The sequence below is a fragment of the Podarcis bocagei genome, assembly GCF_964188305.1.
Source record: "Podarcis bocagei genome assembly, chromosome: 3".
Lineage (NCBI taxonomy): Eukaryota > Metazoa > Chordata > Lepidosauria > Squamata > Lacertidae > Podarcis > Podarcis bocagei.
In genome coordinates, this window is record NC_138127.1 from 53,112,100 (window position 1) to 53,126,942 (window position 14,843).

A 14,843-nucleotide genomic window follows, 5' to 3' on the forward strand; every position below is an offset into this window, starting at 1 on the left:
GTGGTTTTAGAAATAGTATATTCATTTGAACCGGGAAATAAGTTTGAAATGTTAAAATAGCTGATTCTTATTGATTGATTCCTGTGATATCAAAGAAAGAAGTTTTAAAACGAAAAGTGAATGATTTATAGGGGTGCTGTGTGGAAGAACAGATCACCTGGTATGGTGGAGCCGAAGCAACAGCCTCCTAGCAGCGATGTTGCTGCTGTTTACCTGGAGGGCGGCAGTGTTGAGGTTAAGGCTATGCACCTGAATGCAGCATTGAAGACAATTTTGGGCTAGATGGAACAGTGATCTGATTCCATATAAGGCAGGTTCCTATGTTCCATCCTCTGCCTTCTTTGCTTTTCACTTTGCTTTGCCAAAGGTGAGCACTTTTGCATTCAGGGCAGGAGGGGAAAATGGGAGACAGGAATTGAATGGGTACTTCTCAAGTGCTTTTGGGGGGAAACTTTCCACCTTTTTCGGGATGGAAAGTTGTACATCCCCAGCCAGAATAGGTGCTTGTGCAGACCATATTATATATAAGGAAAAATTCAATGTTAGCAATTGCAACGAAAGGAATTGAAAATAAAATTTACTATGAGGTATTGTTTATTTTTATACACCACCTTTCATCACCTAGAATCCCAATATTCAGAGTTAGTGAGCTGATCCAATTTCAGTAGCCAATATTGTATTTTGCTGACCTCTCCTCCCTCCTGCAGCTCCCTGTGCCATCTCCCACCCTGTTCCAAAGGGGTTGCCAACCCTCTGAAACAGACTTCCTCAACCTTGGCCCTCCAGATGTTTTTGGCCTACAACTCCCATTAAAATCAAAGGATAAAGGTTGTTATCCACCTGGGAATATCTGTAAAGGGGCAGTATGATACTAATCTCCATAGGCAGGTGTACTGCTATATAAATACAGGTAATCAAGGAAAGAGGAGACAGGTGAAATAACCTGATGGGATTCAAAAACAGGTATCGTAACACAGGCATGGGAAAGCTTTCTGAGCCCAAGGACCACAACACCCTCATGCCAGTGGTGGGAACGTCTGGAGGCAAAAGTGAGTGGAGCAACAGATGTGACCTTCACCTTGTGCAGTAGACTACATCCAAGCCATGAGAAAGCGGAACACAGAAACACACTTCTCTACCCAGGCAAGCGATAGGCCTTATCACAGTCCAAGGACACATTCCAGACCAGGCAAAAGAATTTGAGGAAGGCTGGTGAAGGGCCTGGGAAGAGTCTCAAAGGCCAGATAAAGAGGTCTGGGTGGCCTTGTTCAGCCCCCGAGTCTGAGGTTCCTTGCCCCTGCTCAAAAAGGTGAGGGGGAAGGGAATCAAAATAACCCACTTGTTGCACTGCAATAGGTTCCTTATAAGGACGGGTTAGATGGCAAAGATGAGCGTAGAGAAAATATTATTGAACGGTTGCATGATAAAGGTTTGCAAAGTTGCATGGGATATCGAGAACGTGTTCAAAGAGATACAATCCCTCTCTCATAGCGCTAGGAGTGGAGACCACACAAAGAAACTGGCAGCAGCTTCAAAATAAACAAAGGAAAGCATCTAATTACTGCCACAAGATCTGGCAACAGGACTCTAAAGCTTAGGGCCTTACTACATGTTGCAATGATTATGTGATTAGCAATTATGCCAAGGATTCTAAAAAGAAAATACAAGGCACCTCAGAGTGGCGGGGAGGATGGGTAATAGCCAGTGCTAGGTGGGGCTTAAGCCTTCTCTCCCCAGCTGCAATTCACCACCACCACTAACTTGCCCTCTAGCACGTTAGAAGTGAAAGAGACCAATTGCCATGTATATTTGGAGAGAGATACATGTTGCAGTGCCTCTAACCATCTCGTTCCTCCCCACCCCAGATGTTGAAGTTAGGCTCCTTATGAAATGGAATTTAAATATATATATACATGGTACAAAAAAACAGAACCTCTCTAGGTCCATAGATGGTTGCTTAGGGCAAACTGCCCAGTGAAGGAGAGATTTAGGCTGGCTTAGAGAGTTTCCTAAAAGTTCCATGAGACAAAATAACCAGGTTTTAATGTGGGGCATAGCTGAGAAAGACAAGATATGCTTTATATACCTAAATAGGATTAGCTCCACTGCATTTTGTCTTTGCTTTTTCCTTCTAGGCATGAATGGCTATCATTCATTCTCTTGAGGTGACATAAAGCCTGTACTTGGGGGCAACAAAAAGAACAGTATCCTCCAGCAGTGTTCCCCAAGAGCCAAAGGATCCAACCAGCCAGCAGGCACTTCAGAGCTACTCAGGAGGAGGGACAGGCACATGGAAACACCTGCTTCGGTTGCGGCCTGGCTGAGAGCCAGGAAGCAGGGGAGCCTCCAGTGCCTGCATAAGCTCCCAGTCTGAGCTGCTTCACTGATGAGACAACAGCTCTCATCTAAACTCCAGCCTCCTTGACCTGGGGAAATGGACAGTAAAGGTGCAATGAGGGAGAAGCTGCCTCCCTGGCCTGACAAAATGGTGCAGCCACCATTGAGGACTTCATGAAAGCAGATCAGTGCTCTATGAACTGCTGAACTGTGATGACACAGTTGAAATTGAGCAAAACATTTGGGAGGTTTGAGAGGAAGCAGCAGAACCCAAATAGAAGCAACTCATTTAGTTAAATTAGGAATGCATTAGAAAGCATTCTAAGCAGGATAGTGTGTGTGTGTGTGTGTGTGTGTGTGTGTGTGTGTGTGTGTGTGTAAAAATGGCCTTTGGACTTACTGAGTGGCCAGCTACTGCTCTTTATAGGATTGATAAATTTGGAGACACTGTTCTGCAAACCATTTGTACAAAATAAACAAAAATGGTTTCAGAATGCATGTACAGCTCTAGGTCTACTGTTTTCTATAAAACCACATCCTGAGGAGCCAAACAGGTGTTGTAAGAAATACCACTTCCTGTTATAATGAGACTAATGTCTCTGCCTTGGCATCTGCTTTGAAAAATCTAAACCTTTACAGGAGAGTAAATGGTGTAAAAGTGGCCACAATGGCTAGAGTAGACTTTACCAACCAGTTGCCCTCTAAAAGTTTTGGACAAACTCCCATCATTACTGTCTGTTGGATAGCTCAGCTGGTTAGAGTGTGATACTGACAATGCCAAGGTTGCAGGTTTGATCCCCGTATGGGACAGCTCCATATTCCTGCATTGCAGGGGGTTGGACTAGATGATCCTCAGGGTCCCTTCCAACTCAACAATTCTATGATTCTATGATCCCTGCCTGTTGGGCCATGCTGACTGGGGCTGATGGGCATAGGAGTCCAAAACATGTGGAGGGCACCAGTTTGAGAAAGGCTGGCTACACCTTACAGAGTTTTGCACAGCATAGGGCAAAGATTCAGAGCAATGACAGCCAGACTGCTGACTCTAGCTGCATACACACTTTTCATTCTAGAATCAATGAAGACTGAGTACTTGTTTTTCCCCTATGCAGTCATACACACAATCTAAATCTAGTGTGGAGTAATGGTTAGAGTGTTGGAATAAGACCTGGGAGAGCAGGGTTCGAATTCCCACTCCGCCATGAAATTCCCTGGGTGACCTTGGGCCAGTCACTGTCACCATCTCTTAGCCTATCCTACCTCACAAGATTGTTGTGAGGATGAAATGGGGAAGAGAAGAACCGTGTACACCACCTTGAGATCCTTGGAATATAAAGGTGGTATAGAAATGCAATAAACAAATAAAAAATAGATGTATTGTTTTGTCTCTAAAAGCACTTCTTGAGAAACTGGTTTCATTTTGAAAATAAACGCTCACTGCAGATTGATTCTGCACTGTCTTGTCTTGTGTTCTTTTTTTTTTTACCCACAAAAAATATTTTTTTGGGGGGGCAGGGGTTGTTACATAAGAGCCCCAGATGCACTTGAATTGTGTAACCTAAATTTGCAGGTATACAGTTGAATCATACCTGCAAAAAAGCCACAGCCTGAAAGCAGCCTAGATACCCTTACAATACACGCAGTTATAGGTTGAGCGCCAGTATCAAATTTCAAAACAAACACAGACATTATATGTCAGGTACTATGGATCATGAAGAATAAATGCCAAGAAAGAAGGACAGTAAGTAAGAAGGATGATGGTTGGTTAAGGTAAAGCTTCAACTTTGTGTTTAGCCTGCTGTGATGATCATCAACACAAGCAGCATCTATTTTACCTGGCTGCAATGAGATCCAGAAGATGCTGCCATCTGTCATTGACCTTGCCAAGTTTGTACTCAATCTCCAAAGCTTTGCTTTCATGGCTTGCTTTAGCAAGTCGCTCTCCCATTTGCTGGAGCTGGACTTTATTCTCTTGAGCGACCGCAATTTCATCTTGATAATCCTGGATGACAGAGGGATTGAGAGAGATCATAAAGCTTATTCACAACACCCTCCAGCTGAAGACTATAAAAAACAGGTACTTTTTAATGCTTGTTTCAACAAAGCCTTGAAGAACATTTAAATCATACAGTAGCTAAAAACAATGTTCCTTCCTATTGCTTACCTAGCAGCAATGACATAATGACATAATAAGAATAAAATACAGACACAAATTATTACACTAGATTATTTCCAAGTGCTTTCCTAGCTTAATGTAACTGTCTAAACTGAGAATGTTTGAAGAAAGGTCTACAAAAGAAATTCAGAAGCACTGTACCTTTTTGAGTTTTTCTATCATTTCTTCAATGAGGATATCTCCATTCTGGGAAACTTTACTCTCCATTTGTGTCAACCATTCACAGAGCTCCTTGTTCTTCTCACTGAAGACTGCCCACTCATTCAGTCTCTCACTCACCTGCTGCCGTCTCAAGGAAACCTTAAAAAATTTGTAGAAGGAAATAAATAAATAAAATCACACTGTGACAAAAACAGAGTCCTTGAGCTGCCGTACAGGTGTTTCTGCACTGAAGAGAGAAGTGCAGACAAAACCTTTCACGACTCCTTTAACAGCTTAATGATCATGGTTAATCTCAGGATACTTCTGGATCAAATCCCATTTAAGTCAGGAAGGCATTTTCAAATACTGGAGGTCACACAAAGATGAACTGTAGTCTTCAGTATTGTGCACAGGCTCTGTTCTACTGTCCTAGGTGTGTTGAGGTGAGGCCATCCCCATATAAGCTGAAAGGGTGTCCTAGAACTTTCCTACAAGTCAATATTTCTGTGTGGCAGCAGCAAGGCCTTGGTACTCCCTGCTTATTGACATTAGGCAGGCACCCTTGCTATACTGTTTTAGATGCCTGCTAAAATAAAATAAAATGATTTCAGTAATCCAACCCAGACACATAAATTAGTTATGTATACATGGGTTTTATTTTACATTTGCTGATTTTATATTGTTTTATGTACACTGCTTGGAGATTGTTTTAATTAACTGGTATATATTTTTTCTTCATACACACACATATATACATAAAAATAAATAAATATAGGAGGCCAGTCTAGGTTTGCCTTGAGTTAATATGAAACAGAGAGTTGCTATTTGAATTCATACTTTAAATTTGGGGGGGGGGGAGGACAAAAATTATCTTAACATTTAGCATGTGAGGAAGACTTCATCTTGAAATGAGACCTGAGGCAAACTTTAAGTCACTGCAGATCTAGACTGAAATACTTTTACTGCTCACACTAATAATTTAATCTATATTTGCCCAACAGGCATTTTAAAAATAAAAGCCATGCAAGTAAATTGGCAACTCAATCCATAAATATGGCCACTATTGGCACCAGATTATATACAAGTAATATGCCCACAAGCCACAAGTCCCATGGATTTGCTTGTCCTTTTCTAGCCAACATACCTAAAGACATGAAGGATGACATCAAAAAAGCAATAAGCAGTAAGTCTTGGGGAGATAGTACAGCAGGAAAATAATAGGTGTCTGGTTTAACAAGATGACCCCTGCGTATGAAATCATAAGTACTCTGTTTTGATCTTAAAATGTAGACTAAAGGAAGATTAGGAAGATTCAAGAAGATCTTGAGAGAAAATGCCCTGCTATTTTTCAAGACAATTGTATGACTACAATCTAACGGCATCCTACTTACTGCAGCTGTTTCATCTTTTCTATAAGTGCAGCTCCTTCTGAGTTTACATAAGCTTCTCCACTGAGGAAGTGAACACTTCATAAAATGACTGCAGCAGGCCCCCGTTTTTGTGTATTTTAAGCTGAGATGAAATGATACCCCATTTCCTTTTGCGGTTCTCCACACACTAGCATTAGCAAAAGTGTGGTTCTAGCAACCTTGCTTGTAAATTCTCCTCTAGCGCACAGTATAACCACCAGATGGCAAAAGGCTGGTAAGTCTAAGTTTGTAGCATGTCAATCCTTACTTTTTCTAATTGAATGAATAAAGTTAGGGGCTTCCTGGGCTGGTGCAACTGTCTGTAACTTCTTACTGGTTCTCATATTGCACTGGAAGTTGCTTACTGGTTTAAGAGGGTTTTTTATTATTATTTTTAAATGATGCTGTTTTCTACTCAAAATTGAAACTAATCCTACAATTGTTATGCATGCTGTTCATGCATTCAGAGCAGTATCATATGGAAGCCCCATTTGTATTTCCCGTCCCCCATTTATACATTTATTTTTGAACAATTTCAATAGACTATTATACAAAACAGAACTACAGATACACAAACACAAAGAAAGGGAACGGGTGGGGAGCAGGCACATGTAGCTGAGATTCAATATCAACGAAAGTCTACTGTCTATTCACAGAAGTCCATACAAAGAGTCCCAACAGAGCTCCATTTGTGACTAAGACAACCCCATAAGCTTTGCAGCCAATGGGACTATGTCTCTTTATTACACATATACACACCAACTTTCCTTCAAGCAGCTCCTGGAGCTGTATCAAGGCTGCTCAAGAGAGCTTCATTGTTGAGCAGGAAATTCTAACCCAAATTTCCCACATCTAAACTCAACACTCCAGATGTTACACCACACTGGTTCTCTGCTCTGACCTAAAGGTTTGGTGCAACCTAATGGTGAATGCCCCCCCCCCATGAATTATACTATTTTACCTGGTGACACAGTTCTTCCCATTGTCTGTGCAGTAGTTCAATGCGCTCATTGAGAACTGATATATCATCTGCACTGATAAAAGAGGACAGAGTCTCCTTCAGCAGAGCTAGGTGGGCAAGATCATCTGTCCACCCCTCAGCAGCACTCTCTAGCTCCTGGATTGGAAGAAAATTTCTATAAGGCATTGGAATATTTGAGAAATACACCTTTATTATTTGCTTTTGGTGATTCTGTGCAGTACTATAGAAGAGAAACTCTTTTCTAACATTAAATCATTATAATTAAATAAAAATAGTTATCAAAAGCTTCCTATCCTAAATAATAGCAGCAAAAAACAAGTATCTGGGTTCTGGTTCTTTGGCTCAATTCAAACATTCTGGCTTTGAAACATCCTTCCCCCAGCACAGTTGATCTGATCAAAACTGGAGCCCTTCTAAAGGCCTGATTTTAAGCAAAACTTGAAATGTTGGGACATCTGATCAAGCCCCCCCCCCCATCTGGTTTGACTCTGTGGCCCAGCAGTATAGGCTAGTCTGCCTCATTTTCTGAACAATGGTTGCCGCAGCCACTTTTATGCCATTGCAGCTATATAGCATCTCCTTTGGGGCCAGAGTCCCTTATGCAGGAGTGTTTTTACCTTACAACGAATCTGTTCTGTGTGGAGTTCATCATGATGGTCTGGCAGTGGCTGGGAGAGCTTCTTCTTGAATGATTTTAACTTTTCCAGAGAATCTGCTATGCCTTTTTCACATTTCTCCCAGTCCTGAAGGGAGAGGGTGTGGGGAAAGACAATATGAATGTAATTTTCAGAATCCGGGCAAGGAAAGAATACAGAGAATATGCAAAAAAGAAAAGAAAAGGGTGATGCAATTGGCCAATGCTTCCTCAAAGTTACTCCAAGTGTTTTAACTAGTTTGCAAAGAATCTTGAAAAGTAGAGATGAGATCTTGTTCTCATTATATAACGCAGGGCTGGGGGACATGGGTTCCTCTAGCTGTTGCTGGACTCCCAACTCTCATCCACCTCAGCCAACATGAGCAGGGATGATGAGTTGTAGTCCAGCAACACCTGAAAAGCCACAGGTCCCAAACCCCTGATATGAGAAGGCAGTTATGAAGAGAGACATGGACAGAGCTGGGGTCAGTGACTTTGTCTTTCTCACAGAGGCATAATAAAACAGCATTATTTGAAGTAGTGAATTCATTAAGTAAACTTACTTTTAACAAGAATGTAAGCTGTTTCTTCTGTTCCTCAAGTTTGAGGCTAGCCAATTTCCAGCACTCCTGGATTTCTGAAAGTTCAGACTGTAGGGATGTTTCTGTCTCACCATCAGCACAGAGTAACAGCTGCTTCCCTCCTTCCACTGTTAAGATGTAGCTTCCTTGCTGGCGAAGGAGAACTTTTTCTTTAAGCTGCGAAGACCAGTGACATTCTTCTAGCATCATTCTGGTTTTTTTCACAATACTTTCTTTGATGGATCAGAACTACTGTAAATCCCAAACTATTACAAGTACTCTTATTCTTTTTATCTAAAGAAGATTTTTTTTTTTTGCAATAGTTACCTGCCTTGTGTCAAAGAAAGAACTAGTAGTATCTACAATAAAGAGGCACCTACCAACAATTTCATTTGCTGTTCCTCAGGGCATGGGAGAAAGGGGGAAAATAACCTATTTTCTCTTTCCTCTCTCTTTCTTTTCTGCTCTCCCTTCTCTTTTTTTATGAATCCTTTTCATTTTTCTCCGTATCTTTCCCAAAATAACTCTTTCCCCCCTCTATCTTTTATCCCTCTACACACATGCCTCCTACTACTGGGAGGCCACCCCATATATTGAAAATGATAGTTAGAAAACGTGTTACCAAAATATGTGCAAAGCCTTTTTTAAAAAATTACATTTCACTCTTCCTTAGAATGCTCAGCAATTTACATCGGTTTCCCAGTTTCTCTCATACAGCCCTTACAAAATACAGCAGGCATCCCCAACCTGCGGCCCTCCAGATGTTTTGGCCTACAACTCCCATTATCCATAGCTAACAGGACCAGTGGACAGGGATGATGGGAATTGTAGTCCAAAACATCTGGAGGGCGGAAGGTTGGGGATGCCTGAAATATAGGAATGCTGTAGCATCAGCTACCCTTCAGAAACAATGTCTGATGCCTCCCTTCCCTTTCCCCATATTCAGTTTCAGAACTTTAGAGCTATTATCCTTTTCTTTTACTGTTTATCAGCACAACTGCAGGAGAGACTCCTTTCATTGTCTTCTTTTATCCCAGTTACTACAAATTCCCAATACTTCATACCTATCTACACTATGAATCTGTATATAAGATTTGAATTTGGCTGGTGAGCATTAAGGTTCAAGGACTCCCTAAAGATGTACACCAAAGAAGTGCACCTGGAACAAGCCATTCACAGCAAATCTGGGGAATAAGCAGCAATTAGGTATGGCTAATGGGGAATCAGCCAGATGCTAGGCTGATATTTTATATGATATCCTTTGTATGTATTTTATACCAATTGCGGCTACAACTGATGAATGTATTCACTTTTTACTTACAGCAAAAATTGCACTTAATTCCAGTTTTATAACTTTAAGGGCCTGCCAAGGTTTACCTGCATTTCATCCAGCAATGCTCTAGCCTGCTGCAGTGGTATAGGAACATTGCCCAGCCCACTTGCTGTCTGACCAGACACTTCCACCAGCCACTTGCGCAATTTCTCTGCCATCTCTCTGTAGCGTTGCCACTGGCGAATCTGACTGTCAATTATGCCCCGCCTCTGCTGGGCTCTGCGAATCACCCCTTGCCACTGATTACTGAGGAGGGCCAGTTTCAGATTAAACTCATCCCTATAAGAAGAAAGGGCACAAAATGAAGGATTCATTCAGCCAAACAGCACCAAGAGAGCTTCCAAAAACTGTAGTGTCTGTGAACATGATATGCTTTAATTTAACAAAAATTGGTTGATGTCAGAGCTCCAATTCTAAGGTCTTATTATCATACTTCTGGTGTGATCAGAGGAGCTAAAGCTAAGGCAGCTGGAATAGCCAGTACCTTTGTCTCTAAGGTTTCGTTGTGATACTACAGAGTATCTGCAAATTTCTTTGAAAGAATCAATGAGGGCAGATGAGGAGCAAACAAAAACAAAGTTCAAGGGTAAGATTATAAAGACCGCAAAATTCCACCAGGCTTCTGATATGTCCTGTATACATATATTCCATTTTATTGCTAGACATGGCAATTTAGTCATCTTGGCTTAAGTATTTATCAGCATATAAACACTTGTATGTTTTGTCTAGACCAGAGTTTTTCTATGAGAAACATTTTTACTGAAGTGCATTTTCCTCAACACTCTAGAGATGAAAGCATCCCTGTGACTGTTCTTTAGGTTCACTCTGCTCCATCTTCCTTCTGACTGAAGGTTAAGAATGTCAAAAGTAATTTTTGAAATCAACACATGCAAAGTTTGCCGCAGCTAGCAGTTCCTCCTGGTCACTTCTGATTTTTCCATCTGAGTAACTGACATGAACAATCACCTAAGTACATTGACAAAGCACAAGCTGAAAAATAGTATTTTGATGAAATTTATTCCTTTTTGTGCTGCTTGGTAATGCACACAACTGCTTGTACATATCAGTAAGATGGAGGAAAAAGAGGGATAAACAAAAGTTGGTCAGACTGTGATCTCTTACAAAGTTCAGTTTTTAAAAAGCGCAATAATGAACTGAAGAAAAATAATGGCATAGCACTACTTCAGAAAGAAAAGCAGCATTCAAGAAGAACTTTTGTTGCCTAATATTTTTTTCCCCAGTGCCCAAGAAGCTTAAACCCAGCATTTACATCTCCCACATCTTCCAACTTCACCTTCATTAGAGAGTCAACTGGACTTTTGTAAAGGGAGTCCAAAAGGATGCTAAAGGAGGAAAAAAAATATTTGTAGCTGTCTTCACTGTAGAAGATTTATTTTGTTTTATTTCTTATTCACCCTTTACCATAAGGTTCCATGGAAGCTTACAACAATAAAATATACCATTTCAGATCACTGTGCCTGAACTAACTTTTTCCAGGAGAGGAATACAAGGAACTGTGGCCAACAGTGGTATCAAGAGAAAAAGCCCTAGGTGTTACTGACAGACTACTAGATCAACAATGGTAACACACAGGACCCAGCTAACATCCTTAAGAAAGCAACTCCCCTATGAGGAAAGGTTTCACCAATGGGAGCTTTTCAGTTGAGTAAGAGGAATATAAAATAATTAAATTATGCATGGTGTGGAGAAAATGGACCCCCAAAGCTTTTCTCCCTCTTTCACACCACTAGAACCTGGGATCACCCAATATAGCTCAATGCTGGAAGTCAGGACAGACAAAAGGAAGTACTTCTTCATGAATAATTAAACTTTTGGAATTTGCTACCAGAGAAGATAGTGATGACCACAAAACTGGACAGTGTTAAAAGAGGATTAGACCATGTCATGAAGGATAAGTCTGTCAATGGCTACTAGTTATCATGGGGGTGTACTACCTCCAGTTGGAAGTACTATGTCTCTACAGACTAGCTGCTGGGAATCCCAAGTGCAAAGAGTGTTAATGTGCTCAGACTCTGCTTGGGGGCATTCTGCAGGCCATGGAGGCTGGATTCTGATCCAGAAGGCTCTTCTAGTATTCTAGTTGTAATGGTTATAAGAAAGTTCTTCTAGGAAAAGGCAGGGGGGAGCCTATTTTTCCTGGCAATTTGTGTTAGCACAAATAAGGATACCATTAAACTGGAAGGAAAAATGAAATGCTACCATTAGGTATACTACAATAATCTGAATATTGTATCTGCTGCTGTGGACAATTTCCCAGGCTATTCTTCTGAATGAACTATCCAATTTAACTTTCATTTGAAGAAGAACACAGTTGGCAGCTGGATGTCCAAACGGTTGTACAAGAAAGCAGGGGGAACAAATCAATAACAAAACCCTTCAGCCCACCCACCAGCTGGATGTGGAAGCTTCAGTGCAGCAAAACAGAATGGAAACTGTGGTGTAGCTGGAATTAGTGTGTACACATTTGTGTGTGCAAAATGCCAGCAGTCCTGTGCTGACCTACTGCTAACCGAGCAACTGCTTTTTCAGAGGAAAAAACACAGAGGCATGTGTTCAGAAAATCCAACAAATTTTGCACTTTATGTGGTTGATACTTTGAGTAGAGCAGAGAACAGAGAAAAATTCTGCAGAATTATAAAGAGTCAAGTTCTGCACATTCTTACCTGTCATCCACCTGTCCTTGCTCAAGAAGGTGCTGACCATCCATGATGATGGAATGTAAAATCTGCTGCCGACTAAACATCTCTGCTTGGAATAGCTAGCATGTTAGAAGTTTAAAAAAGAAGGAAAAAAGGGGGGGGGAATCAAATAAGCTTAAGGACACTGAAGCATTTGGCTCCAAAACAATTTTTCCACTTAGTCAGTATTCTTAGAATTCAGCTTTTTTAATAGACTCCTCTAAACAAACAAAGTAACTGGTTATTGGTACCAATTGACCTAAGTACAGTTTCCCAAAGCCTGGATGACTCGTTAAGTAATCAGGATCAAAGTGTCTGGGGTTTTTTTGTGGTTTTCAAGTTATTTGGTCTATGCCATGAAAATTGAGAGCACCAAATTTTTAATCCTGTTTTTATATTAATGATAGTATATTGCTTTCTATGATGTATAAGTACTGTAACACATTTCAAGTAGGGGGAAGAAACTTCATTTTAAAGGGAAAAACCCTGGAAGCATACTGTATTCTAAACACAAACAAACACATTGCTTTTTCAACTTTTAAGATAGCATGGCTGAGCATTCCTCGTTATGTTTACAGCCTGTTCCCTAGAGACCTCTGGTGGCAATAAGCTCCACTGTTAGCTTTCCACAATGGAAGACTTTAAAAATGGAGACAGAAGAATCGCATTACAGGTGAAGGAATATGCAATGATATATTAGCATGTTTAGCCTGATAGATTTTAAAAAAAAATGACCAAGGGCTTCAGTTACTGACCTACTGAGGCATTATGTCCCTCCCACCCACTTTAAAAATAAATATCCCAGGATCCTGCATATGCCAGTTCAGTCTATGACCTTTCAACAGTGAGGACAACAGGAGACAACAACCCAACTCCCAATGTCACCCTGTGGAAAAAAATAACACTCAGACAGAGCCATCTATTTAACTGAAGTTTTTATATATACTCAAAATGAGATCTCCTATAGATGATACAAGGATTTGAAGGAAGTAATGTACCCCATAATATATTTACCCTTAACAACTTGGGACCAGTTTATCTAGGAGATTGCCTTGCCCCACATGTGCCCACTTGACTGCTACAATGAAGAAGAAGAAGAGTTTGGATTTGATATCCCACTTTATCACTACCCGAAGGAGTCTCAAAGCGGCTAACATTCTCCTTTCCCTTCCTCCCCCACAACAAACACTCTGTGGGGTGAGTGGGGCTGAGAGACTTCAGAGAAGTGTGACTAGCCCAAGGTCACCCAGCAGCTGCATGTGGAGGAGCGGAGACGTGAACCCGGTGTATGGAAGATGACAAAACCTAACACTTGAACAACAAACGCTTACGGTTGCAGTGGTTGCAATCTACAAACCACTGATCAATCCAGCCACAGATTGGATTGTCAGTTTGCTCATTTTTTCATTACAACTTGCCTCGTGCGCCCTCTGCTGTTCCAAAAGAAGTTGGTAGTTTCCTGAAATCTCAGCAGCCAATTTCTGTTCCGTCTGAACCAAGAATTCCATCCAAGTCTCACATTTTTCTAGGAAGGTCTGTTGCTGCAGCATGAAGGATTGCAGCTTACTGCAAGGATAAAAGAGTGATTCAGTAACACCTCAGAGCTTGCTAAAACAAATTTACAGCAGTTCTTAAGGGAGCCATTTCACTTCACTTTGGCCTAAATGAGATTATTTATTTATTCATACTGGGTATTTTTTAAAAAGAAAAAGTACGTACATAAAAATTAATTTAAAACAACTACCACAGTAAATAAACACACACATTTCTGCTTGCTTATTTCATTAGTTTGAATGTTAGAAGAATATGTTTTCCCCACTTAAAATGTGCCTTTAGTTCATAAACAAAAACCCACAGCTACCTTCATTTTGGAAGAACTGGTTTAGCAAAGCAACCTCTGTTTCAATAAATGAAGTGATTCGCTCATTGTTGCTATTTCAGATAATTCACTAGTAAGTACAGGAGATTACTGTCAGGTAAGTGGGTACAGGAGGGCAATTTCAGGAATGAGTCTTCTCAAGCTTCCCACGGGTACTAACGCTGTGTGCACACACACATGGGGTTGTGCCCCTGCTCACTTCAAGCAGGGCCCCAAAGTTGGCAGGCAGAGGAACTAGCTGAGCTGGGGCAGGGGGAGGCGGGCTGCTGCAGCCTGCTGCGGCTGCCCCCTCCAAAGTTTGCTTGGGCTGCCCATCTACAATCTTTCATTTGTGCTGAAATGTGTTGTCATGCTGTAGTTTGCAGCAGCACCTGTTGGCAGCCAAACTGCAGCACGACAACACATTTTTATAGAAACAAGCAGAACTAGCTTTCCCAACCTGGTACCCTCCAGATACTATGGATTATAAAAAGCCCCAGCTAGCACAGTTGTGGTCCAAAAATATCTGTAACGTACCAGGTTAGGGAAGACTAATGGAGATTATTCTGCTTTCAGGAACACAGTTGAATCCATCAAACTTTTAATTTCTCCCAGTCTTATGAAACTATAGAATAAGTTTAAAAACCAAGCCTGGAAACATCAAATTTATTTAACCATGCTACATTAAACCTC

General features: G+C 41.0%; 1 protein-coding gene across 15 annotated transcripts in view; it reads right to left on the reverse strand.

Moving 5' to 3' along the window:
- Positions 1–14,843, reverse strand: part of SYNE1 (spectrin repeat containing nuclear envelope protein 1) — a 285,408-nt gene that overhangs the window by 46,096 nt on the left and 224,469 nt on the right. For all 15 annotated transcript variants that reach the window (XM_081187166.1, XM_081187171.1, XM_081187169.1 and 12 more), the window contains 8 exons: positions 13,711–13,858; positions 12,278–12,372; positions 9,638–9,872; positions 8,243–8,437; positions 7,663–7,788; positions 7,025–7,180; positions 4,655–4,813; positions 4,173–4,339 (listed from right to left, as the gene is read on the reverse strand). In XM_081187166.1, the coding sequence (XP_081043292.1) occupies positions 4,173–4,339; positions 4,655–4,813; positions 7,025–7,180; positions 7,663–7,788; positions 8,243–8,437; positions 9,638–9,872; positions 12,278–12,372; positions 13,711–13,858 (1,281 nt within the window). The remainder of the gene's footprint in view (positions 1–4,172; positions 4,340–4,654; positions 4,814–7,024; positions 7,181–7,662; positions 7,789–8,242; positions 8,438–9,637; positions 9,873–12,277; positions 12,373–13,710; positions 13,859–14,843) is intronic.